The sequence below is a fragment of the Corapipo altera genome, unplaced genomic scaffold (genome assembly GCF_003945725.1).
Source record: "Corapipo altera isolate COAL_440 unplaced genomic scaffold, ASM394572v1 343, whole genome shotgun sequence".
Classification (NCBI taxonomy): domain Eukaryota; kingdom Metazoa; phylum Chordata; class Aves; order Passeriformes; family Pipridae; genus Corapipo; species Corapipo altera.
The window spans coordinates 4794993-4820559 of NW_020884913.1; the positions used below are offsets into that span (position 1 = coordinate 4794993).

At 38.7% G+C, this 25567-nt stretch overlaps 1 protein-coding gene across 13 annotated transcripts in view; it reads left to right on the top strand.

Annotated features, from left to right (window-relative positions):
- The window catches only part of SPAG9 (sperm associated antigen 9), a 61932-nt gene extending 38284 nt beyond the window's left edge, over positions 1–23648 (top strand). For 2 of the 13 annotated variants that reach the window (XM_027654236.1, XM_027654245.1), the window contains 24 exons: positions 93–104; positions 1676–1733; positions 2264–2416; positions 2501–2552; positions 2960–3090; positions 3955–4011; positions 4138–4149; positions 4872–5045; positions 5679–5808; positions 6047–6139; positions 6428–6595; positions 7200–7371; positions 8202–8429; positions 9186–9381; positions 9800–9922; positions 10463–10543; positions 11008–11075; positions 12265–12413; positions 13544–13715; positions 14666–14779; positions 16517–16555; positions 17426–17602; positions 17957–18094; positions 19936–23648. In XM_027654236.1, coding sequence (XP_027510037.1) covers positions 93–104; positions 1676–1733; positions 2264–2416; positions 2501–2552; positions 2960–3090; positions 3955–4011; positions 4138–4149; positions 4872–5045; positions 5679–5808; positions 6047–6139; positions 6428–6595; positions 7200–7371; positions 8202–8429; positions 9186–9381; positions 9800–9922; positions 10463–10543; positions 11008–11075; positions 12265–12413; positions 13544–13715; positions 14666–14779; positions 16517–16555; positions 17426–17602; positions 17957–18094; positions 19936–20051 — 2813 coding nt within the window. In that variant the 3' untranslated portion in view covers positions 20052–23648. The remainder of the gene's footprint in view (positions 1–92; positions 105–1675; positions 1734–2263; positions 2417–2500; positions 2553–2959; positions 3091–3954; positions 4012–4137; positions 4150–4871; positions 5046–5678; positions 5809–6046; positions 6140–6427; positions 6596–7199; positions 7372–8201; positions 8430–9185; positions 9382–9799; positions 9923–10462; positions 10544–11007; positions 11076–12264; positions 12414–13543; positions 13716–14665; positions 14780–16516; positions 16556–17425; positions 17603–17956; positions 18095–19935) is intronic. The other 11 variants (XM_027654238.1, XM_027654246.1, XM_027654242.1 and 8 more) reach the window with 7 other exon arrangements.
- Positions 23649–25567: the final 1919 nt, after the last annotated feature.

Sequence of the window (25567 nt, forward strand, 5' to 3'; positions counted from 1 at the left end):
GTTCTGAGTGAGCATTAAACTTCAGTTTGGAGTTCTGTCAAAGTAGTTAATTGGGATTCTCTAATCTGTTTTCTCTTGGGCTGCATACCCAGGGGAATATTCTGGTGTGTATGCTTCTTTTTTAAAAAAATCTTTGAAATCTGTTGCTTCTCCAGTCAGGCATTCTTGGCTGCTGCTCTCATAAAATACATTTCTCTGCATTTTTTTTCCCTGCTTGGTAACTTTTTTTTTCCTTGCCTTTGCACTCTGGCTTTCTAATTTTTGTTCTTGCATTATAAAGGATCCTGAAACCTGTTGGAAATGATCCTACCTACTTTTATCTGTGAATACTGAAAATGTTTAAAAAGCAATAGCTTCTTGAACAAAAGCTCATGATGTGTAGGGGATTTCTCCAGATATTCATGAAGTTAACAATAGCTGATCGAAGTTGCTTCACTGTTAAATGTCACTTACTTTTAATCCAAAACCCAGAGAGGGAAATTTCAAGAGGCAACTTTGACTTGCATGTCTATTTATAGATACCTTTTTTTCTTTGTTATCCAAATATCTTTTAAGTCTTCTGTTACCAAAGTTTCTTAGAAGATTGTGTTTGTAAAGTATTTTAAAAGACCTCCACCGTTAAGATACCTTTCTCATTCATTATGTTAATCTTGAATTAACATAATTTCTGCTGTTATCACTGTGATAATTATTTTGCTGTGCAAGGTGCAAAATAATTATTCTCTCCTGAAAGTTTCTATCTAAAATCATGCAAATTATACTAAGTGTGCCAAAAATAGGGTAAGAAATTGATTTTCAGAAGTTTAAGGAACCTCGAAGTGGCTACATAAAAAGATAGGTTCACTTTTTTCCATAGTAGTAGATTAATTGGAAATATTTCCTGAATGGATTAGCATTTCTTCCAAGTACTGTGCTTCTAAATTATTTCACAGAAAATGAGAGACTTTATTACTGATTTTTGTAAGAGGTCTAACCAATAGAAATGGTTGTGACAGACTTAATTTCTTCAACATCTGTGCTTCTTACAAATCCTGCTTCTAATCACATCACATTCCACTTCAGACTTTTGGTGGTGGCTTTGTTTTAATTCGCTCTTACTTCATAAGTCTAAATTTTTTATTGCTCTTCGCTCATACTACACCTTACATGAAATGTTTCTTGTTCTTGTTTTTGCTCTACATGGAATGCATGGGCATTAAAGACCATAATTTCTTTGGTAAGGTATCATTTGCTCTGGGGAAATCTGCAGGGCTTTCACAATCTCAGCTTTATTCAGCATGTCTTGTGTCTATAACTGATATGCTTTTGTATCTAATGTGGTATAAAAGACAGTTGAGCATTTTAAACTTAATGTTTTGTGGACTAATACTTCTGCAGTACATGCTATGTTTGGTTTTTGACTTAGTACTGTAACATCTTCCAAATATATAGGGTAGGTGGAGGCAGCACTGGTCAGTAACCAGGGATGCCTTTAATTGAAGTCAAACTGGGAGTAGGTGGAGGGGAAAGCTAATTATAGAAGGTAGGTTGGACCTGGAATTTCAGATAGCTCACAGTTCTCCTTACAAGTTTGTCATACTTAAAATTGAGTTGGCTTTAGACAATGGCAAAACATAAGTTTCATGAAAACATCCATTTTATTTGCTAATTTCATGTGTTTGTTTCCTTTGGAAAGGAATGGGACGAGAGGTTGAAAACCTTATTTTGGAAAACACTCAGTTGTTGGAGACAAAGTAAGTGAGACTGTTTATGTAAAAATACTGCCTTTGTTATTTCATTATATCTTCAATATCTTCATACACAGTCGAAATTATACAGATGTGCTTTCAGTTCTAAGAGTAGTGCTGGTATGAGTATTTTGAATTTGTAGGTGTATTTGGCTAAATATATAGCTGAGTTGGTATTCTTCTAGAAATTAAGGACCTAAGAAGCAAAAGCTGCTTTTATCCTTGTAAGACTACAAGAAATGCAGTGCTCTGTCCTAATGAGGTCAAATCCCTGTCAGAACAGCTGTAAGTGCAGAAGCAAATCCATTGGAGCACTGTGGAGGAGTTTATTCCAAGCAAACTGATTTATCAATACTTTTTTCTAATACAGGGGTGTGAATGTCTTTGAACATTTATGATCTGGGGGGGGGAAGGGTTTGACCTTTCTGCAGCAGCTTTTATGAAATGTGTAGACCTTCAGGAATAAAATCAGGCTTGAAGCTGAACTATGAGACCACGATTATCCTTGTAATGGAGTATTTTCCATGTTTGTGCAGAAATGCACTGAATGTAGTGAAGAATGATTTGATAGCAAAGGTGGACGAATTGACCTGTGAGAAGGATGTACTACAAGGTGAACTGGAGGCTGTAAAACAAGCAAAACAAAAGCTTGAAGAGAAGAACAAGGAACTGGAAGAAGAGCTGAGAAAGTAAGTTTAATTCCATGGTTGTGAAAAAGAAAGAAAAAACCCAACTGTGATATTTAATGCAGCTGTTTTTTATTTTGTATTTAGAGCTCGTGCAGAAGCAGAGGAAGCAAGACAGAAAGCTAAAGAGGATGATGATGTAGGTGTATGTGTGTGTGTGTATTTTTGTGTGTGTGATTCACAGTGGGATATTAAAAGTCCACGTGTTTAGTGAGTGCTGCCAAACTTTACTGCTTAATAAGTGTCAGTAAAGTTTCTCCATGAATAGAAAAGACAGAAGATCTAAAGAGCACAAGTAAACTTTAACTGACAGTGATTAGTTTTCCTTCTTTCCTCTCTGCCCATTACTGTGTCACATTCAGATTGTATTGGATACAAAGGATGGGAGGAGAGGAAGATAAAATTGAGTTAGTTTTACAAAGCCCCAGATGGTTTGGAATCTGGAATTGTGGCCTAAACTGACTCCTATGGGAAGGCAGAGGGTGACTCTGCAAGGCCCTGCTGTTCTCCTTTGTTCCTCCCATGTTTGCTTTGCTGTGTGCCCAGAGCGATGTCCCCACGGCGCAGCGGAAGCGTTTTACCCGGGTGGAGATGGCTCGTGTCCTGATGGAGAGGAACCAGTACAAGGAGAGGCTGATGGAGCTCCAGGAGGCTGTGCGATGGACTGAGATGATCAGGTGAAAAAATCTTTGGCAGAACTCCTTGGATTTTACAAGCTCCTCATTTTTAGCTGCGGGGTGATCTGGTCAGTAGGTTAATTGCCTTCTGCTTGTCTCCCTCATGCCCATGAATAACTTTTTTTTTAAATTATGGGCATATAACTTGTCAAAATGGGTTCTTGGTGAGACCTCAGTGAAAACTTGTTGCTTCATATGATGCAAAATAAGCATGCCTTGAAGAAATGTGTGTATTTTGGAACAGTTACAAAAGCTGATAATTGTAGATACCCCTGCCATACCAGAGTCAATGGTGCTGCCTGCTGGCCACGTACAGCAATGGCACTTGATTGTTCCCATTGTCCTCATATCTGTGAGCCTTTGGAAAAATGCATATTCCCAGCAGATATGGTTTGTTTTTCTATAGCTATCTCTGTTAATGCATCTGTGACTTTGGGAAAACTCACTTTATCACTTACTTACTGATATGTTGAAGAATTAAAGGCTTTAAAACAAAAAGCAATGGTTAAAATATTAAAAAATGGGAGGCAGAAGATTTTAAATGGTTTGCTGCTTTCTTTTAGCTGTTTTCATTGCAAAGTGTTACACAGGTTTGTCTCTTCTGTCTGAAAAGCACTCCCCAAACACAACTGGTGTTTGGGATGCAAAGAAACGTGGATGGAGTATATTATGTAGTTTCAGTTGATCTAGTGGGAATTTCAGAATTGTGCTCTGGTCAGAATCGAAGTGGCAATGTGAAGAAACAGGCTTTGTTACTTTTGATATGTTATCCTTCTTTTAAAAAATTAGAGTTACACCCTGTTCTGTTCCTTTCCCTTTTTTAATTGGTGCTTACTCAGTAAACTTGGAATTTATTTCTTGTAGAGCATCGAGAGAAAATCCAGCCATGCAAGAGAAGAAGAGATCGAGCATTTGGCAGTTGTAAGTATTGAAACACAACTCACTGGCAAAAATATATAAAAGACTCTAACCAATTAGCTGGCACATTTGTGTATGTTAGCTAATTATCCTTTAAGATGTCTTAATTGTTCTCCTCTTGTTACCCAGCATGCCAGCTCGGTAAGACTGGTCTAGAAGACAAAATGTATCGTAAGCTGCATCACGTGGTTGTGCACTTTGTGAAGTTAAATGCCAAAGTGCTTGATTTTTAATTTTGTTTTTCTAGTTGAACATGCACCAGGACTCTTGTCCTGAACATTTTTCTGGATTCTTTTTTATGATGAATAGTAGAAACCTGAATAGCATGTGTGGATTGCATTTATTTCAGCTTCCTTTTCCTCTTTGAAGTACAGCTTAGTGATTGTTACATTGTCCTTGCTAACTTCAAGCTCTTTAAATCTAAACCATTGGTTTTCACAACAAGATATTTGTCGAATAATCCTTTTGGTGTTGTGGTTTGCTGATAACTATTCTATCTTTTTGCCCAGAAAATGGTGGGGTTTTTAAAGTGCATGAACTAATGTGCTTCATAAACCTGCCTTCCAGGTGTGATGTTCACATCCTAATATTTGTTGGTTCCCTGTAGATGTTAATTCAAGATGAAACTCCCATTAAATTTGATGAACAAAGAGGATAATAATTCTTTAGGAATTTTTCTGACTGACATGAATTTTTGTGCTTTGAGGGTGTTACTGAGTGTGTGGTGGCTGCTGCTATGTTGGGTTCCAGTTTCTTAGTTTAACAGTCTTGAGCAGGCTGGCATATGCACTGTTTTGCCTGCATAGTCAAATCTGGATGTATCTGACAAATCTTGACTCTTTTTTTTTTTTTCTTTCTTCTAGTTTTAGCAGGCTCTTCAGTTCCTCCAGCAATACAGCAAAGAAACCAGAACCTCCTGTCAATGTTAAATACAATGCTCCAACCTCGCACATTACTCCGTCAGTCAAGAAAAGAAGCAGCACCTTATCTCAATTACCCAGTGACAAATCTAAAGCCTTTGAATTCCTCAGTGAAGAGTAAGACATTTTAGTTTTATAATACTAGATATGCTCTATCAAGTGTTTACTCTTTTAGTCCTCTGAGATTTAACGTGCTGCTAAGTGTAATGTTCTCCTGAAGTGAGTGCTGATACATAAGAACTCAAGACAGTGCAGGCTGAAAGGTGCAGCAGTGGGTGAGTACTCTGGATACCTGACAGTAATATTCTGCTTGGGAAATGTCACTGTCTTTCATAGAAGTGCATTTAGGCACAGGAGGCAGCACTAAGTACACTTCTATATGCAAGTTTTGTAGCTAAGCAATAACTGTACAGGTACTTCAGTGGAAAATAACATGAGTCAGGCTAACAAGCATCTGTAATTATTTTTTTTTCTTCTGTGCTTCTCTTTGACAATATATTCTTTTGATGTACAACTTTTAAAGCTTCTAGTAGAGGTACAAAACCCAAGTTAGTTTTCTGGAAGTATCCTGACAACAGACTTTCTAGTTGTACCTGTCTTTTACTGGTCCCTTAGAAACAGCCCACAGGAGACCTGGGGATGTCTCTGGTAACCCAGTGCTTCCACAGAGGTCTTGATTATTGAGTTGAACAACAACTCCTGTTGCACAAAGAGTTCTAAAGAGGCTTTTCAATGATGTTTCTTCTCCAGAACTGAAGCCAGTTTAGCCTCACGCAGGGAGCAGAAGAGGGAGCAGTATCGCCAGGTGAAAGCACATGTTCAGAAAGAGGATGGCAGGGTGCAAGCATTTGGCTGGAGTCTACCTCAGAAGTACAAACAGGTATCATGTTTTCATGTGTAATGGTGACAACTTCATGTTTTGTGACATTTGAATGGAATATGATTTCACAGTTTGTGTTTGAGTGATTCTAGCATTTTTTTGTTGAACCTTTGCAGTAAAAAATCTTTCTAAGTAAAACAACAATGCAAAACTCTTAATCTTGTTTAGTGAAGTCTGAGCAACTGATTCCAAAGACTGTAAAAAAGCTTTTTCATTCTGTTTTTCTTTTCTAACCTAGGTGGCAAATGGTGGACAGGGCGAAAATAAGATGAAGAACTTGCCTGTACCTGTTTACCTGAGACCTTTAGATGAGAAGGATACCTCTATGAAGGTAGGATATTTCCAGTGGTGATAGAGAGACTTGGACAACCTATAGCTTGCATATTTTTCTTACTCAGTTATGTTCTTTTTGAAATTAAGTAATTTCTTTTTAAAGCATAATGAAGAAGAATTCAAGCTTCAGTAGAAACGTACATGACTTTAATTGTAATGAATTCCTTAAAATGGACTGCAGTTGTACCATCATGTTTGTATTACTTAGCATATTTAACAATGGTTGTGTCTCTTTTTTTTTTTTTTAAGTTTAGAATTCAAGTGAAATATTTATTTTTCTTCCCAGCTGTGGTGTGCTGTAGGGGTGAACCTGTCAGGAGGAAAAACACGGGACGGTGGGTCTGTGGTTGGTGCCAGTGTGTTCTACAATGATGTGACTGGTGTGGATGCAGATGGCAACAAGCAGCAAACAGGATCTCAGAGTAGCTTAGATAAACTAGACCAGGAGCTCAAGGTAAGGTCCCTGTAAAGACATTTAATAAATTTATATAGTTAAACATCTTTATCTGTAGAATAATAAAGTATTTTGTAATCGGGCTTATTGGTAACAAATGGATTTTTCTTGGTAATCATCAACCCAAGATAGTTGGGTTATTGAATCCAACTACAGAAATACTGTGATTCTTGCCTGTGTGCCAGCTTGTTGGCAAATCTGAGGAGTAAATAAATTTTACATCAAAATGATGCATTACTTAATGCCACTGCAATGAAATTCATATTAAGGGTATAAAACCAAAGATTTTAGTCTTTGGGACATCACATTAATCTGTGGCTACACTGACTATGACAGCTGGCATGTCAGCAGTGTTCTTATTTCTAACTAGAATTGTGCAGTGTAATTATTTTCTATATGTTTTATGCAAATATGAAATATGAGGGAGGTTTATATTTTAAATACATAGAGAACAAGTAGCTCCATGTAATTTTACAATGGCACTGAAGATATTTAACTTACCATATGTTTATGTAAAAATGTAAGAACATGAAAGATCAAAGGTAATAGTTTTATTGTCCCCCTTCTTGTTTTTCATTTCTGTTCTGCCTTTATTCTCCTTCAGGATCAGCAGAAGGAACTGAAACATCAGGAAGAATTATCCAGTCTAGTTTGGATCTGTACTAGCACACATTCTGCTACAAAAGTTATCATTATTGATGCAAATCAACCAGGAAATATTCTGGACAGTTTCATTGTTTGCAATTCTCATGTGCTTTGTATTGCCAGTGTGCCAGGTAAAGACCTGGGATGTTTAGTTCCTCCTTTTTTATTTCTTATTCAGATTTTTCTTGTGCTGAGTGAAAACCCAAAGATTCGTGAATTGGTGTGATAAAAATGCTACAGCAACAGAGCAATAGGAAGTATTTAATTAAACCAAAAACTATTGCATTTCTACTTTACTGTCCCACTCTTTAGTTGGCTCTTGGCCTAAACTAACTCAAAGGTAGAGAGATGTCAGCAACCAAGAGTAACTATTTTGTTTGATGTGTTATAAATTGTGCAATAGTGCCAGTGCTTCATAGAACTGTGGACATCACAAAAAGAACGATGTAGTTTGCTTTTTTGATCTCTTCAGCCTCTTGAAGATAAGTAGCAAGTCTTGGAGCTTCCTGCAGAGGGAATCCTTGTTGCATTGAGAATATTATAAGTCTTAAAAGTATGAAGGGATTGTACAAGACAAAACCAGTTTTTCTTCCAGAACAAAGGATGTATTGCAGCTAAATTCTTTGTAAATATGTAGGCAGGTATCCCTGCATATGTGCATTGTTATGAAATCTAATTTTAATAGAAAATGTAATTAAAATTGAAATAAGCTGTTTGGAAAACTGCAGATTCAGTTATGTTGTATGACAATTCAAGTGTGCAGCATATGTAGGTATTGCCTTTGTTTTATGAGCTTTGTGACAATATCTTTTGTATTTGTTGATCATGCTAAAATAAGCTTGTAGATGGGTATCTGCACGTTTGATCTCAGGTGCTGGAGAGTTCATTCAGTTTGAAGTTTAGATAGATAAGTGACTCAGCTTTGTCCCTGTGAAAAACACATGGGTTTAATCTCTTCCAGGGGCAAGGGAAACAGACTATCCTGCAGGAGAGGAAGGGTCTCAGGAAGCAGATCCCAGTCAAGTGGACAAGTCCTCTCTGTGTGGCAGCATGACCAGCAACAGCTCTGCTGAGACCGACAGCCTGCTGGGGGGCATCACCGTGGTGGGCTGCACTGCAGAGGGGCTCACGGGGGCACCTGCAGCTCAGGATGCCAACGGGGGCTCCCCAGTGGCAGAGAAACAGTCAGGTATGAAAACATCACAGCCCTGTCAGGGATGGCCAAACACCTTCGGGTGTAACTGAAAATTAACGGTGAAACCGTGTAATATAACAGTGTGTCTGTAAGCTGGGGGAGCATGAAACAAATACTCTGTGGCCTGTGAGTCTGGCATTCTTGCAGTGTATAATTGCTGCTGAAAACTCCGTGGAGGTGATGCTAACATTTGCTTCTTGCGAATGTTTTTGAGAGAACTCTCTTGTGCATGGTTTAAAGAGAGCTTTTAATTTACTCAGTACTCGAAGTGCAGATCTTGCCAACAAATGACTGGAGAGAAGGTGAATAAATGCCTTGAATTTTGTCAAGTCTTAGTAGAGATTTAAGTGAAGCTGCTTATTTTATAGACATTCTTCCTGTTCTCTGTCATATGCTCTTCAGAGCTGTATGGTGATGTGACTGGCAATGGGTATGGGGTGGTTGGATTTGTTCACTGCTGTTCTAGTTAATCACTTAAAGGACAGTCTGTACCATCAGTTGCTGGGTTGATACATTAAGTATTTAAGTATTTAAATTTAAGTATTCTAAGTGCATTTGACATTTGTTTATACAGTACAACCTGGGAAAGTTTGGGCATTTCTGATGTGATTTTCTTGTTAGATGAAATATGGGATCTGGATTGTGACTGTCTGGTCACTTCAGTTTTAAGTATGAAGCTTTGGTTGTTTTAAATAATTGAGAATTCTGTCACAGTTGTTAAAAGTTTTTCAAATTTTTTTGTTTACATAGATATTGCAAATGAAAATAATTTAGTAGATGAGAACATTCCAACAGCAGAGGAGGCAACAGAAGCAACAGAAGTCAATGCAGGGACAGGAGAAGACACAGCTGATATTGCACAAACTGGAGTCTACACAGAGCATGTCTTTACAGATCCTTTGGGAGTACAGCATACAACAGAGGCATCTCCAGTGTACCAGCCTAAGTACATAGTCTCAATCCTCATACCTCTTAAAATGTATTTAAAATGAAAAATATAATGTTTGTGGGAACATAGCATGGAGACAAAATGACTATTTTTTTTCTTGTTAAGTGTGTTGAGGTTTATGTAAGTAGTCTTGGTACAAGACATGCTATGCCTTGTGACTTTTCTGCTATTCCTCAGAGATCAACAATTTTGACAGGCTTGAATGGAACCTAATTTTCCTTGTATAAGAAAATGTCCACTTGAAGAAATTCATTGTTGTTGTCATTTCATCTGTATCGTACTTTCATGCACAGTTACACCTTAAGTACTTCAAAAGCCAGTGTAGGAATTAGCAGCAATGAAGTAAATGCCTAGGTTATAGCCTGAGTGATCTGTGCACTTCATTAAATATATCTTAACTGGGTTTTTTTTCTAGTACTGAGTCAGAGTTATATAAAGATGTTGCAGTTTTGCCAAATGAGCAAGATCTAGTGAGAGAAGAAGCACAGAAAATGAGTAGCCTTTTACCGACCATGTGGCTTGGAGCACAGAATGGATGGTAAGGAAGTGCTAATCTTGTTAAACTTATTTGTAATAATTGCTTTAAACCTGCTTCTTGTGCCTACAGGCCTGATAACTGTCTGGAGTCAAGATTAAGGGCAGGAAGATCTCAAGGGAGACAAAACCTCGTACGCTTTGCTGCATTTAGGCATTATAGAATTCAAAGAAAGTATTGTAGGTGGTTAGCAAGCTCTTTTTGATGGATAACACTTTCATCTGCAGAAAAGTTTTGTGGGTTTTCTGTAGTCAAAGAAATAGTTATGGTCTGATAATTCCATAACTTTCAGTATTTTATTATGCTAGAAAAATATATTGTACTTTTTACTCCAAATGGATCTGCAAAGAGGTTTGTAATGCTTTAGGCCTTTGAAAAACCCATTCTGCTGCTCATGCAGTTCTTCCTTTCAGTCTGTACATAGTTTCCAGTGGAAGATGAAAACTTATTTTCCCTTTGATTGTGGATTTCAGTTGTAGGGGTTTTGCTTGTGGTTGTTATTGTCTGGTAGTGCTTTTAATCCCTCCTGATTTGTCTTTGCAGCCTGTATGTTCATTCGTCAGTGGCCCAGTGGAGGAAATGTGTTCATGCCATTAAACTTAAAGATTCTATTCTCAGTATTGTGTAAGTCCTGAAAGAATGTCATGTAAATCATAATGAATTTCTGTTAAAATACTTTCAAAGTAGTTTTATATTTCCTCCTCAGATATTGGGAATGTCAGTTGCCATAACTGCCTGCATGCTCTTTGAGGGACAGTGGAAAACATTCGGGGAGTAAGGAAAATGAAAGGAACCTTGTATCTCTTGGAAATATGTAGCCCAAATGATGAACTGTAGCTGTTTACTCAAAACAGTTACAGGTTGCTATCCATGATGTTTTCTTCAGGCATTGTAGCTAGCTATATTTCAAGATTTTTGAACTGGATTTTGACACCTTGCTACGTCCCTTTTCTTGAGCTATATTGTAGAAATCAAAACAGTAGGGCTAACATGGCTGTAAAAATATGCTGCTTATACCTTACTTTAAACTTGCCCTCTGAGCAGTGCAGTCTAACAGTTCCTGTTGTTATGCCTCCTTTTTTCCCCAGACATGTAAAAGGAATAGTGTTGGTTGCACTGGCTGATGGAACACTGGCAATCTTTCACCGAGGAGTTGGTAAGCATTCTGTTAGATCTGGAAACCAGTGAAGCTGTAACAGTATTCAGGAAAGAAATGTGCCATTTATGAGTAGTGTTTCGATAATGTATTCCCCAGTGGGAATGTTTTTTTACAGGTTGCCTTGAGAAATCTTTCTAGTTATTTCAGTTGCAGATTCAAATACCATTTTTGCACTGTCCTGGTGCATTAATGGAGTTTTTGCTCACTCTGAAATGGAGAATGGGATATATCTGAGCTAAATAGTGAAAAGCCACTTGAAAGTCCACTTTGATTATCATTTCTCTTGATTTTTCGTTATGCTCAATAGTTGTCTTCTGTTTAATTAGTGTTAATTGTCTCTGACCAAGTCCTTCAAGGAGAATTTTTTAAGCATCCCTTCAGAATTTCTGCCCAAACCACTTCTGAACCAGCTCCAGAAATAGGACCTGGAGGGGAAAGTCTCACTATGAGCAGCTGGAACTTATCTGTTGGCTTGTTTCCACAGTCTCCCTATTCATTTGCTCTTTTCCTTGTGATGTTTTAATCCCTGTGCTCAGCATTTAAAAGAAATAAAGAGGTTGCACAACACTAATGCAAATATTGGGAAAGATGCATCTGGGATGAAGTTATGTTTTTAGTGGTTTTGTTGGTTTTTTTTAAGAACTCACTGTAGTAGCTTACAATCCTTGAGGATCTTTAATGAATGTCAGTGATGATCTGGGGCTTAGCTCTGTCTACAGAAGAATTTTACTTGGTGTTGAATGAGCAAATTTAGTATGCTTTTAGAAGATTTCAGGGGCCTTTTTTTACGATCTTGCAGCATATTTAAAATAAAATCTTGCTGTACTGGCCAACATCTCCATGTTCAGCCAAGGCAGCAAGTGCCTTGGGCTGTGTGTTGTCATGTACACTGGTGCCTGGCCAAGCAGAGCATTTAGCACTGGGTAACTTGCTGTTTTAAAAAATGTTTTGCTGTGTTTTGAATGCAAATCATTGTATCACCTTATTAAAAAATAGTAGCATTCAGGATACCAGTAGTTCTTATAACTAGTTGCTACTTAATGGGGAGCCCAGCCATGAATTTGTATTGACTTATCCAGATTATTACAGTGCTTTTAAAAAATTAGACCGTGTACTTTTAAGGTATTCTTGAACTCATAGGAACCAATGTTTAGTTTTGCTTTTTCTTTTCCTTCTGCTTTCCAAGATGGTCAGTGGGATTTGACAAACTATCACCTCTTAGACCTGGGCCGGCCGCACCACTCGATACGGTGCATGACAGTGGTACATGACAAAGTCTGGTGTGGCTACAGGAACAAAATCTATGTTGTTCAACCAAAGGCCATGAAAATAGAGGTAAGCTAAAATGGTGATTAGAATAATGAAATGGTGTTTTAATGCTGCAGCTCAAACTGCAGAGTAACTCCAGAGAACACCTGTTTTGTTCATCAGTACAGAAAGAAGCAATCAAACAAATTTGTTTTGGGAGATATTTTACTTTTTCTAAAGATGTTTTTTCACTGTTTTGGAAGACTTGAGGCCATGATGAGACAGTTCTCAGTTATTGAAACCAATTTTTGAGCAGTTTAGTTCTTTACTTCTAGCTGACCAAGAACTGGAAGTGTCCTTGTGCAGAGCTTGTAAGACAAGCTCCCAATTTATACTCTGTGTGTCTCAATTTATTCTCCACCTACCTGTAAACTTCTCTATAATCTGTCTTTGCATACTTTAGGGGTTTGTGACTGTTAATCTTGAATGTGTTCTCCCTCCAGTTAGAGAATAGTTTGTTTCTGAAGGGTGTGTAATGTTCTGCAGTGTCTTATCTGTACCTGACATCTCGAGTGCAGAAGGTGGCTGGGGTTTCTGTAAGCCTTTAGCAATATTAATGCTTCAGCTTCTGCTAATTGGCCTGAGACATGATCCAGATCTTTTGAGGTTGACTGCTCAGCAATTCTGAAAATAATAACCACCCAATTAATAAGCTGTTTTTGTGAATGCTGTGTATATATGGAAAAAAATGAAATGAAGTTCATGCAACAGTGACATTGATTGTTTTGCTGGTGGATAGTGTGTATTTTGCACAGGTGGTTTTGTATGTAAGTCATGACAGAACTAGGAAGAGAAGCACTTTTTGGGGCCCATGTATCTTGTGCTGTGACAGCAGGACCTCAGACCAAAAAGGCTTCAGGTTGAAGGGAGGCAGAAGCCAGAGCAGGCTGGGATGTGATGTGTGAATGAAGACACAGTAGGAAACTGCAGCTTTAAGATCAAACCCAAGGAAAGGAATCAGCAATTTTACTATTACTTTACCAGCACCATATGGTAGTTGTAACTAAGCTACACATGTATCTTGTGATCTTGCAGATCAGAGGGTTGTGGTTGACTTAAGAAAATTGCCAGTAGAGACGGTCTGAGAGTAACAGAGAAATCTTTCTTACTCTTTCCCGTGTTTCATCTTTTGAATTTTAAACTCCAATGTTCCATAGAAGTCATTTGATGCCCACCCAAGGAGAGAGAGCCAAGTGAGGCAGCTGGCCTGGGTGGGTGATGGGGTCTGGGTGTCCATTCGCCTCGACTCCACCCTGCGCCTCTACCACGCGCACACGTATCAGCACCTGCAGGACGTGGACATTGAGCCCTATGTAAGCAAAATGCTAGGTAAGTTCCTGAGAAAAACTGCTGTGTTCTGACACATCTTGCTGTCTGGAGCAGGCAATTCTCTCACTGGGTTGGGTGGAAGACCAGGCAAATCAGTTTGTGAAAACTTGAGTCTGGAAGTAGAAGCCTGAGTCAGTCTGTAAAGCAGGATGAGAATGATGGGTCGTCTGTTCCAGTCTGTTGATCTTACCTGATGTCTGAAGTGCCCTTAAAAACTCAGAGCTAATGAGAAAAATAGTGGTTGGATTGTGCAGGCACTAATAGAGAAACCAAAAAATTTCTCTTTTTTATTGTACCAATGCCTTTTTTTTTTAACTGAAAATAGGAAGAATCCACTACTTGCCTGGAAAAAATGCCTTTTTTTTTTTTTTCAAGAAAAGGCAAAACAGCAGACTTTTGTTGCTATTGAGCCTAATAAACTGTCTGATTTTTTTTTTTTTTTGGTTAATATCTATGTAAGAGCAGTTTACCCACCTACATAACACAATAAATACAGGTAAATGGATTCTGGGAAATCCTTCACAAGTCACTGCTGTGCCATTGCACTTAACTGGTCAACTTTGTGCTCCCCTAATCCTGCTAATGGATGAGAATTAATTTTAATGGATGAGAAACCATTATCTTTCATCTGGAAACTCACTTTTTTTTTTGTGTTTGTTTTTTTGATAACACCTGAAAGATTTTACTGTGCAGCATTATGGAGCTGTTGCACCTCTTTTGCTTTCTCATAGTTAATGTTACTCTTGCAGTATAGGTTCACAACTTAATTAGTGTTGTAGGCTCTTAGGTTATCTTTACAACTTAAATGTGCTCCTCTACTTTGTTTGTGTTTGAAATGGGAGGGAATTTCTTTGTCTGTGTGGTTTGGGAGTTGGAGTTAAGATTCTCTATTATAGAACTAAAATTATTCTTGCTCATAATTTTTGATGAAAAGCATCTTTTGTTTTTAGGTACTGGTAAACTGGGATTCTCATTTGTGAGAATCACAGCTCTTATGGTGTCTTGTAATCGTTTATGGGTAGGAACAGGAAATGGTGTCATCATCTCCATTCCATTAACAGAAAGTAAGTAAAATATAAATCAATAGCTCTGTGCAATATGCTGTAGACACAAAAAAGAGTATTAAAACACCATTCAGATGCTTGCTAATGGATAGAAAGCTTCACTGCCAGGTCTGAATCTTGCAGGTTTGTAACAGATTCAGGCCTGTGTGATGTTTAGCACCTAAATCTGTGCATGTTTTTTCAATTACTATGAGCAAAAAAAGCACTTTTCCAGAATCTCCTGTATTTCAATTTGCTGTGGCTTGAATCAAGGGGACACTTTGAAGCCTCTGAGGTGTTCTGAGCATTAGCAGCATTTATAGAAGTTTATTGCTTATAAGAGACATTTTTAGTTTTCTAATTAATGTTATTTTTGATTGCCATGTGATCACAAAGTAGATTTTTGTTTCATTTGAGCAAGTTGCTGTTGTTGCTAATACAATTTGTTTGGCTTTAGTTCTTAAGAATTCATCACAAAGATGGTAAAAAGGATTGTAACAGCAGTAGCACGACTGCTTTAAAGGACATGTTCAGAGTTATAGGAGCTGTAAACACATTCTTCAAACAGGTCACTAACTTCTAGGTCAAATTCCAGTCATGTAAATCCAGGTATCTGCATAACAACAGACCCCAAACTCTTGTCATAGGCTGAAACTACTTGGGGGTGGGAGAGGAAGCATTCAGACATGGGCAGTTGAACCTCAGGAGAAAGGGGCATTCCAGCTCAAGGGCAAAACAAATCCTAAATAGGAAAAGGTTGGGAAGAATCTCTGTGTAAATTGATTGCATTTAAGCAACAAAAAAAAAAAAAACCCTTAACACTTGTGCTGAGGCAATTATTAAAAGAGGTGAACAAAAGTTTCAAAAAATAAAATACTGAAGTTTGATAGTCCTAATTGTGCTATGGTTACATAGAAAATAAGTATAGGATGACAGGTGAAATTTTAGGGTAATTTAATAGTGAAAACGCTTCATGTTGTATCTGCTTTGTTGAACAGCACACACATGCATTGTTTCTCATACTGTTCCATTGCATTGTCCATTCACTCAGTAAATGTCTTTTTTTTGCATTGCATGAATGTACTAAGGAAGGACAGACTTCCTGTCATGAGTTTGAAATAGTTTAAATCATGCTTTCAAAAATTATAGCTCTTAATTTGCGTGAAGCTTCTTTTAATGTTTCCAGAGGAGTTTAAAACAGGAGTGAACATGAAGAAATCCCTATTAAAGCTATTCAGTTTTATCTGTTTTGTTAATTGTTGGTGGATTAGAACAGCCATTTGGGGGTAGCCTGATGGTGGGGTTGAGAACCCTTGTTAGGAATATTGATGGTTTTCAGAAACAGCAGTGGCATCTCTCAGTTCCCTGGGTCTCAGTAACTGGGCAGCTTCGACATCAGCAGATGATGTTCCAAACGGGCACACAAAAACATGAGTCGTTCTGTATTATTTTGGAGCCTCCTACCAAGGAAAGAGAGAAAGGGGAAACATTGCTAATCAATAATAAACTTTAAACTGATAAAGCACATGACAGTGGCAGTGCTTTTGTGGTCCATTTTGTCCTGAAACTTCTATAACAAGATGCTGTTCTTTGTGACTTTTGATTGAATCTTCTGTAATTAAATATCTACTGTTTTTTAGGAGCTAAAATATTAAGCTCTACCTTATCAAAGAACCAAAATATGAGTGGTGGGTTCTCATTAATCCTTCTCCTCTACTGTCATACCTATCCATTTCCCCTTTCCTCCTTTCTCACTAGCTGTAATCCTCCACCAGGGACGTTTACTGGGGCTGCGGGGTAAGTGCAGATCCTGAACAAAAACCTATTTTCAGGCTTCTAATAGCCACTTCGAGGCTGTTTCCCACTCCTTTATAGATTTACCCTTTGTATGTTCCTAAATGTTTTTCCACTTGCAGTTACTGCATTGCAGCAGTTTTATGTTTGCTAAATGGCCACCAATCTGCTCAGCAGTTTAGCATATCATCCTGTGTTGCAGCTGAACTCTCATACAGACTTTGTTTTTCTTCCAGCCAATGTGATACCACATCTTATAACTTTGTCATTAATCCACATCATTTGCTGTCTTGTTACAAATCACCGTTTCTTTCACTACTTTGATAGTCTTTGGAATGGAGATGGCTTGTATGTCTAGCATGAGTACTTCTCTGTTTTGATGGATTTTAAAACTCAGTAAAAAACTAGATGTAGAATTGTAATATAGGGTAGCTCCTTCGTGCCCACAGGTGGCTATTTTTAGAGAATTTTTGCTGGCAAGGGGATACCCTATGATTAGTTGGAATGCAAGTGTCTTTAATTATATGTTTGAGTACATTGAATTTGCTCACCCTGAAACACATTAGAGGTATTTATTTTCTATGAAAGATATAGTCCTTTCACAAATTATTTTTTTTCCAAAAGTAGGATATTGAAATCTGGTGTTTATGCTAGACTAATAAGAATCCTGCTCCATTTTCTGATGTACTTAAAATAACGAAGCATGCATTCTTTTTCTTTCCAGCTCTGTCTTGAATTGGCATTGCTGCCCTCCTGTTTCATTTTTATCTAAGTTGGCTTTTAGCTTTTAGATGGTACCATAAGGTTTCTTAACAAATAACCGCTTCTGGAATTTGCCTTTTGAAGTAGAGAACAACTTCTCCTCTTTTCCAGCTAATAAAGCAGCAGCAGGCTCTGGAAACCGTCCAGGGAGTGTAATCCGTGTGTATGGAGATGAGAACAGTGACAAAGTGACTCCAGGGACGTTCATCCCCTATTGCTCCATGGCACATGCACAGCTTTGCTTCCACGGGCACCGCGATGCTGTGAAGTTCTTTGTCGCTGTACCAGGTGAGGTTTTGTCACCGTTCTTCAAATGAAGCTGGTTTGTTTTTTTTTTGTCTTCATTTTCTTAGTTAAACACAGTGTTTAGAAAGGGTGTAAAAGTCAGTGTATGAAGTCATACATTCAGGAACAATATATTATATTTCGTTTACAAGACTTGTCTGATTGCTGAGTGCAGTGCTGTTTAATGGGAGGAAAAGGGTTTGGTCACAAGTAAGTGCTTTGCTTCCATCTGAAAAAAAAAATACTGTGGTGAGTACGTGCCTATTAATAAGGGAGTCAGTGCTTTAGGCATTGTGTCATCCACTTGATTTTATTCTGTGAGATATGGCATAAAAATGTATTCTGTTTTTGATCTAGGTCAGGTTGTTTGCCCACAGAGTAGTGGTGGGACAGAGCTAACAGCTGATAAACAAGCCCAAGAGTCCTTCAACCAGAGTCCCTTAAAATCAATGTTGGTGATAAGTGGTGGAGAAGGATACATTGACTTCAGAATGGGTAAGAAACCTGAGCTTAAAATGCATTGTAACCTCTCCATACTTTGAAGGTCATTAACCACATAATAACTGCTGCTGAGATTGCAGAGTGCCTTTGTGTGGTCAGTATTTATAGGTTTTGTACTGCAAGGGTAGAAGTATTTTATTCTGAGACACACCTTCAGCTTCTTCTCCTCAATAAATCATGACCTTTGGGATGACTGTGAAAAGTTTTATTTGAAACTCTGCTTTGGAGTCATGTACCACCTTACTGTTTATGCTTTCAGTCTTCCTTTGACAGATTAATCTTCTGTCTCAAACTGCTGGAAAACATGTCCTTAGTTACTTAAAATGCAGACTGACTATAAAAACAAGTCATGCATTAAGTGAAGAACACTCAATCTAAAATTTACTCATTTTTGAGTGAGCAGGGGAAAAAGTAGATCACTGTTATCTCGGCATGCCCTTCTTATTTGATCACTGCTTTTCTTGGATAGCACTTTTGTATGATCTAGCCCATAAAAGAATTCTTGTTGTAAACATTATTTTAGTTTAATTGAACTTTTTGGGGAAATAAACTGAGAGCAGTTGTGGTTCTGTGCTTCGAATCTGCAACTGGAGACCCTGACCAGAAAATACATAAAAAGGTGTCGCAACTCTTAAACCTGGTTTTGACCTTTTGCCTAAATCTGTCTGTAGTCTTTCAAAACCAACCAAACAGCAAAACAACCCACAAATACCACTACAAAGGAAATTCCAGGAAGGCCAGCCCAAATTCTGTCATCCCAGTCAACGCCAAACAGGTTCCTGCTGGTAACCCTGGTGGAGCTGTGCGGGAGGCAGGGCTTGGGGCAGTTCTGTGCCACACTGCAGTGAGGACTGAACCTCTGCACTTACTGCAAGGCAGCTGGAATAGCCACATTCCAAATGTGCATTTTGCTGTCCCTGTGGCATGAGGCAAAGCCATGAACTGAGCGTCAGTGGTGCACTTTCGTTAGCTCAGCCATTGCCACGTGAGCCCAGCAAACTGGCTCAAGAGCAGCTTTGGGCTATTCTGTGTTTAGATCCCTCAGCCCTCCAGAGGAGTCTAACCAGAAAACCAGCCAGACTGTGATCTAACACCTTCCTGAAGGTGTAGGTCAGTTCCTGTTTCATCTGATTAAACTGTACCACGAGACTGCCTCTGGACTGGTGGTTCTGGCTGTTTGTGTGCAGTTTTGGGTGGTTGGTCTGTTTGACCGGGTTTGATCCCAGTTGGCTCCTGTCACCCAGAGTTCAGATGCAGTTACAAAACTGCTCTTCTCCTCTGAAGAGCAATAATGGAGAATATGCTTAAGGCTGTCTTTGCCAGTGTGTGCAGAGTTGTGACATGCTGGGATAACAGGAACAAGAGGAAAGAAGGGGGAAAGTTCATCATAGACATGAATGTTGCATTGTCTCAATTACAGCTCTTGTTCCAGAGCATTTATATGTTTATCCCAGCATGCTTCCTTGTAGCAAAACCCTCTCAGGGTCTGCCTGGGAGGTGCTGCAAGTTTGCAATTTAGGTGGTTGTTTCTCTGCCTTAAAGAGTTCTAAGTAATGTAATGTTTAGAGTATGGATAATTACAAAACTGCCATTAATTTTTGGGACTAGAACTGAAGAATATGGCCAGCAGAATACTAAACTCTGAGATAATTATGCAACACACTCTGTTTGTAGTGTATACATTCCCAGACTTTAATATGCTTTTATATGAGTGTATGGTAACTACTGTCTCTTTAGTGTTTTTCTTGTAGACATAGATGTCACTTGTCTCCCTGCACGTGGTGTTGATGCTGTTCTGGTTATTGGCTGCCTCAGTCAAAGCTGTTGTTTTCCAGGTGATGAAGGAGGAGAATCTGAACTCCTTGGAGAAGCTCTACCACTTGAACCTTCTGTAGCCAAAGCTGAGAGGAGTCACTTGATAGTGTGGCAAGTCATGTGTGGCAGTGAGTGAGCCCGTAGGATGCAGCTGGAGACCTTAAAAAAAACAAAAAAGAAAAAAAAAAGGAAAAAAAAAAAGCTTCTGCATGTTTTTTTTTATTTTGTGAACCTGTTTCACTACATGATGTTGAAGCATTTCTTTGCTGTTTAACTTTATATTGCAAATCTGTCATACCTTTAACTATACAGGAATTAGCTTGTGCTGTTTTACTGCACCCGTGTTACATGGAACAGTATAAGGAAATCAGATCTTTCTCCAACTGATGTGCACACCATAGTGAGCAGCTGAGGCATTACTTTTACTGTACCACAGCAATCTAATGTGTTCACTTCTTTGGTAGCCTCACTTGAGTTTGGCTTTGTTACAACTGAGCTTCATTTCACTGTATAATGCATTGAGTAAAACAGCAAAGTTATTCCCAGAGTATTTAAAAAAATGGACAAATTATAAGATGGATTATTAAGACTCATCCAAATATTCAGTGAGGGCTAAAGCAAACTGTATATTTCAGCTTTTGTTTTCAAACCTGGAAAATCTTGCTTACGGTTAAAAAAATCTTATGTTAACGGTTTAATTTCTTACATTCATCCGAGTTTTTGGGGAAAGAGGGGACTGTATAGGAATTAAGAATACAATATTTAAATAAAAACATGTTTTCATTATTGAATCTTAAAGTTTGAGAACTGCTGCCCTCAGTAAAAAGCAATTTTGAGCATAATGTTTTTCCATCTCCCTGACATGGAACAACTGTTTCCAAAGGGTATTCTTAGGATGATTTAAATTGGAAAATAACTGCAAAAGTCTTGAACAGGGGATATGTTTTGTTCTTTTCTTGTCTTAACTCCTTATGTCCTAAGCACTAGAATGATCTTCTCTGCCTAGCTGGTCAAACTCATGAGGCACTACATGTGTGAAGGTTAAAGACCTCGATTAGAGCATGAGAAAAGACTGAGAGTGTACAGGAAAATGCATTCTGCCCAAGTGAGATCGTAAAGGAACTTTAGTGCCAGATAATTAGGTACAAAATGTATTTTTTGTAGCTCCATACCCCAATTTAGTAAAAAAAATATAAAAATAAAAATTTAGCAACAAGATTATCAGGTAACACTAAGATTGAGAAAATTAGTGAAAGTCAGGAGACTCTAATATTAGGCTGACATTCTGTCTACTCACCATCTATTTTTTTAACCATAAGTGTGAGTTGAAGACTGTCTTCCTTTTGCATTGAAATTTCTACATTAGTATCAGACCTAAGTTAAACACTTCATGATTTCTGTACTTCAGAATATTTAAAAACCCAGATTTGCTCTTTCATTTTGTCTCTGGAAAGTAAAAGTTTTGAGGGGTTTTAATAAACATCCAGCATTTACCCCCGAAAGGCTGGGACTGTTCAGATTGGCAGAGAAATTCAGTCACTTGATTATGTGAGAGAACTGAACAGTTTCAGAGGAGTAAATATAGAAACACTTTTTTAAAACTGCCTAAACATTTTTATGCAATAGGAGCAGTTCTGGTCTATCAGGCAAACATGTGTTTATATATTTTCTTAATTTTTTAAATGAACACATTTAGCTGAGGTCTATTGTGTAAATATATATTTAGGCAGCTTTTTCAAATGCATATCATAGCTGATAAACCAGAAAATCTCCATTCAGGTCTATTGGTTAGATTTATATGTATAAATACTTTTTAAGCGACATATTTTGTACACAGCTGTTCCTCTCGTAAATATGTATTTAGGACATGAACTATGTAGTAAAAATCCTTATTAAAGATGTCTAATATCTTGGTAGTATTTTTCTCTTCAGAATGCCAAAAGTGATGAGAGCATGTTGTTCATAATTTGCTTTCCAAATTCATCTTTAACGTCACTCTTAAAGTACTTTGGCTTGAATATAAAGTCTGGAAGCTTATTAAAAAATATACGAATACAGAAAGTAAACTGAGTCAACACTCTTAGACCTATTTTAAATTTATAGGCATGTATGCTGAACATGAAGCACATCTGAATTAACTTATGGGATTGGATGTCTAAGAAAAATGCTGTCTAAACTTTTACTGTTGTGCAGAATCTTCACTGTGAGTGGTGCAGTTTCATTGCTTTTCCTGCCATTTTCTTGAATTTCATTTTTGTGGTTTTTTTTTTTTTCCTCTTTGGGAAACACCATCTCCAAAGTTTTTACTCACTGGTTGATTGTCACATTCTCATGTTCTCAGAAAGAAAAGAAAAACAAAGCGCACAATTCTGTTCCTTGGTTCTGGTGTGGGGTTTTGTTTGCTGTTAGAGACGAGCTGTTTTCTCTGAACGGCGTCGCTGCTGCAAACTGGAGCAGCTCAACCTGGCAAGTGTGTACCTGGTCCTTTGCCAAATGTAGCTGGTCCACCGTGCCATTTTAGTCACCTCAGTGGGCCAACTCTTGCAAATATTTCAGAGAATGATTGTTTCTGTCCAAAAGTGGAAGGGTTTTAAAGCAGACAATAGTTTAACTGTGTACCACTGTGGGTGTAGATAAAGGCATGTGCACTTCTCTGTATTTCTCATTTAAAAACTCTATCCCCTGTCCTAAGGTACAGTAGATTAACTGGGTCCCTGTTGCCATCACAGTGCTCTGGGATGTATAAGCTCTCCTTAGGGTGGCTTTGAAGGGTGAATAAAGCACGTAAAGCCCAGGCACTGAGGTGACAATACACCCCTCAAATCCGTCTCAAGAATGTGTTTATGCATACACTCGTGATTAAAGCATCATATAAATAGGAGCTAATCTCTTGATAGCTACAGCTTGTTAATAGTTTGGAAACATTTCGAGCACAAAATATGCAGCACATGACTTGCCTGGGTAGGGGTGTTTGCATGGTGAAGGTGAAGCTGCATCGTCCATTCCTTGGGAAGGCCTTCCTGCCTCGGATGGGATCGAGCTGACAGAGCGTAGACACTTTATCATAGGCTGCCTTAGTAACAAAACAAATGTTAAATCTGTTTTATTATACTAACTGTTCTAAAGAACGTGTGTCTTTTAAAAATGCTGTGTAACTGAATATTTATTTCCATGTGAGTATTATAAAAGTTACCAAAGGATTAAACCTGACTTAGCACTCTGTAAGTGGCCCTGTTGAGGTGGGGTCTTGTGAAGGCCCCACTCTGTAAAACGAGACACGGTAAACTCAAATACAGTTCTTTAGGGAAATTAAATGTTTTGGTTTTCTAACAGGGTTATGCCATATTGTAACAACCTATGTTGCACCTCAAAGCATTTTTCTATACACTAAATGTCTCTCCCGCCCTCTAACAAGATTAAGTTTCCTTTATTAATTTTGTTGATGCACATTTCTCAATCTTTTAAACATATATTTTAAACATTTTATGGTCTGTAATTTTGGAAAGTTTTGTCTGTTGGACACTTTACGCTGAATTTTACTTGCCTCTGTAATCTGAGATGGATACTACAGCGTTAAACTTGCTGTCTGTTAAAACTTGAGGCTTCTTTTCTGTGAGCAGAAGAGCTCATATAGCAGTGTAGTTATTTCAGTATTTATTTCTATTATTGAATCCATGGGGTTCAGAATGTAACTTTGTACATGAAATATATATAAATATGTATATGAAACATGCATCGGATCTGTGTGTTCTTTGTAGTCTCATGTTAATTCCGCAGGGTTTTCGTGCTACCAGAAGACACAATAATTGGGGATTTTACACCAGCAGCTGAATATTGCCATTATCACTACAGGTAGTGATATATTTGAGTCAGCCCCTGGCCAGTCTCATCTGCTCTCTCATACTGGGCCCAAGCAAAAACTCTGAAGAACAGCTTGGTTCACTGACTGGCTCCCAAATGATGCCATGATGTCTGTGCCTCCTGTGGGATATGGATCTGGAGGAGATCTGCTTGATGCAGCTCAGATGAAATGGGTGCTTCCACTAAGATTTATTTCTGAAGTGTTTTTAGCACAGATTTATCAGAGCTCAAATCCTCCCTGGTTGCTGCCCAGCAAAGAAAACACTGTGGTTTTAAGGCAGAAGAGCAAGGACTTGGTGACTGCAGAAACAGAACACTTGGCCAGAGCCAGGTTTTAACTTTTCCCTGGCTCACCCGCCCCTTTCTAACCATGCTTGCCCCAGCAGTGTGTGTTGGTCAGTGAGTCCCAAGTGCCCCTGAGAACACCTGGTTAACCCTTGTTCTAGGGGGTTGGGTGGCACAGAGAGACCCTGCTGGGCTGTGGTGGGGGCACGATGCCCTCAGCCTGCCCTGTGCCAGGGTGGGTGCAGTGTCACTGCTGCTTCTCTGAGCAGCAGCAAAGGGCCCACGAGGAGTTGTTCAGTATCTCTAGGATGTGGATATCTCAGACTTGCACATGCAAACACAGGAATCCTCCACAGCTTAGAACCACCAACATTGTACCAACTGGAAGCTTTATCACCCTGGTGCTTAAAAAAAGCACTGTAATTTTTGCTTACTTAGTGCTGAGGTTTTGTGCAGGATTTTTGCCTCTCCAGAGCACAGATGTACTGATGATTTCCCTCTCCTTGCAGTGTTTGTTCTGGGGCTGTGTCCATTCCCAGACAGGGCACACACTGCACTGTGCTAAGGCTGTGTGTGTGTGTGTGTATATTAATTGGGAAGAAGCATCATAAATCTTCACTCTGGAAATGTTTCAGCTCTTCTGGCAGCCCTGGAACCCCTCAGGTCTGTGCATAAATAATTGAATTTTTCAGATCCTGTGTTGAGAGAAGTGAGAATAGAGTTGTGAACTAGGCTGAGGTGTTACAAATGATGTATGGAAACAAGTTTTAAGCCATTAGAAACACCAAACCCTTCTGCAATGGACATGGGATAATGGGAAAAGCACTTACCCTTTCTGAGTCAGATTTTTAAAAAGTTCTCTCAGTTGTATCAGTCTCCTACACAAAGAGGTGTTCAGATCAGAATACATACACTGTTAATGATGATACAGGAAGGGCAACTGTTTCAGTGAATGCTTTAGTTGAAAAATACTTCTGGGCTGGGAATTAAACCTCAAACTTACTGAGGGATACAAATTATTACCCCCAAAACGTGGGATTCTTTTTGCCATTGCCTTCCTTTTTCAGCATCCTGAGAGCTGTCTGAGGAATAGTCTGGAACTGATATTGAACATCCTGATGATCCCTGATGCACAAGTGCCCCTTAATTCTATGTAGAGCAAACTTTGAAGGGTCTCTGACCTCGGACCACACTCCAGCTCATGGCAGGGCCTGCAGGACTCACCTCATACATAACTCTGCCTCATACATAACTCCTTGAAAAGCTATTTTGAGGGGGCAAACCCAAGATTGCCAATTGCTTCCTGCTTTTTAAAACACTCCATAAAATGACGGTGGGAAAGGAGCTGATGGGAAGACATGGATTGCTGTTTGTTATCCTCTGCAGGAGCTTCTGGCCAGGATGGAGCCCCAGGGGCAGGTGCAGCCCGAGTTGTGACACAAGATGGTGCTCTTACTATTCAAACACAACGTGGAGACCGAGAGAAAACTCATTCTGCTGGAGTAT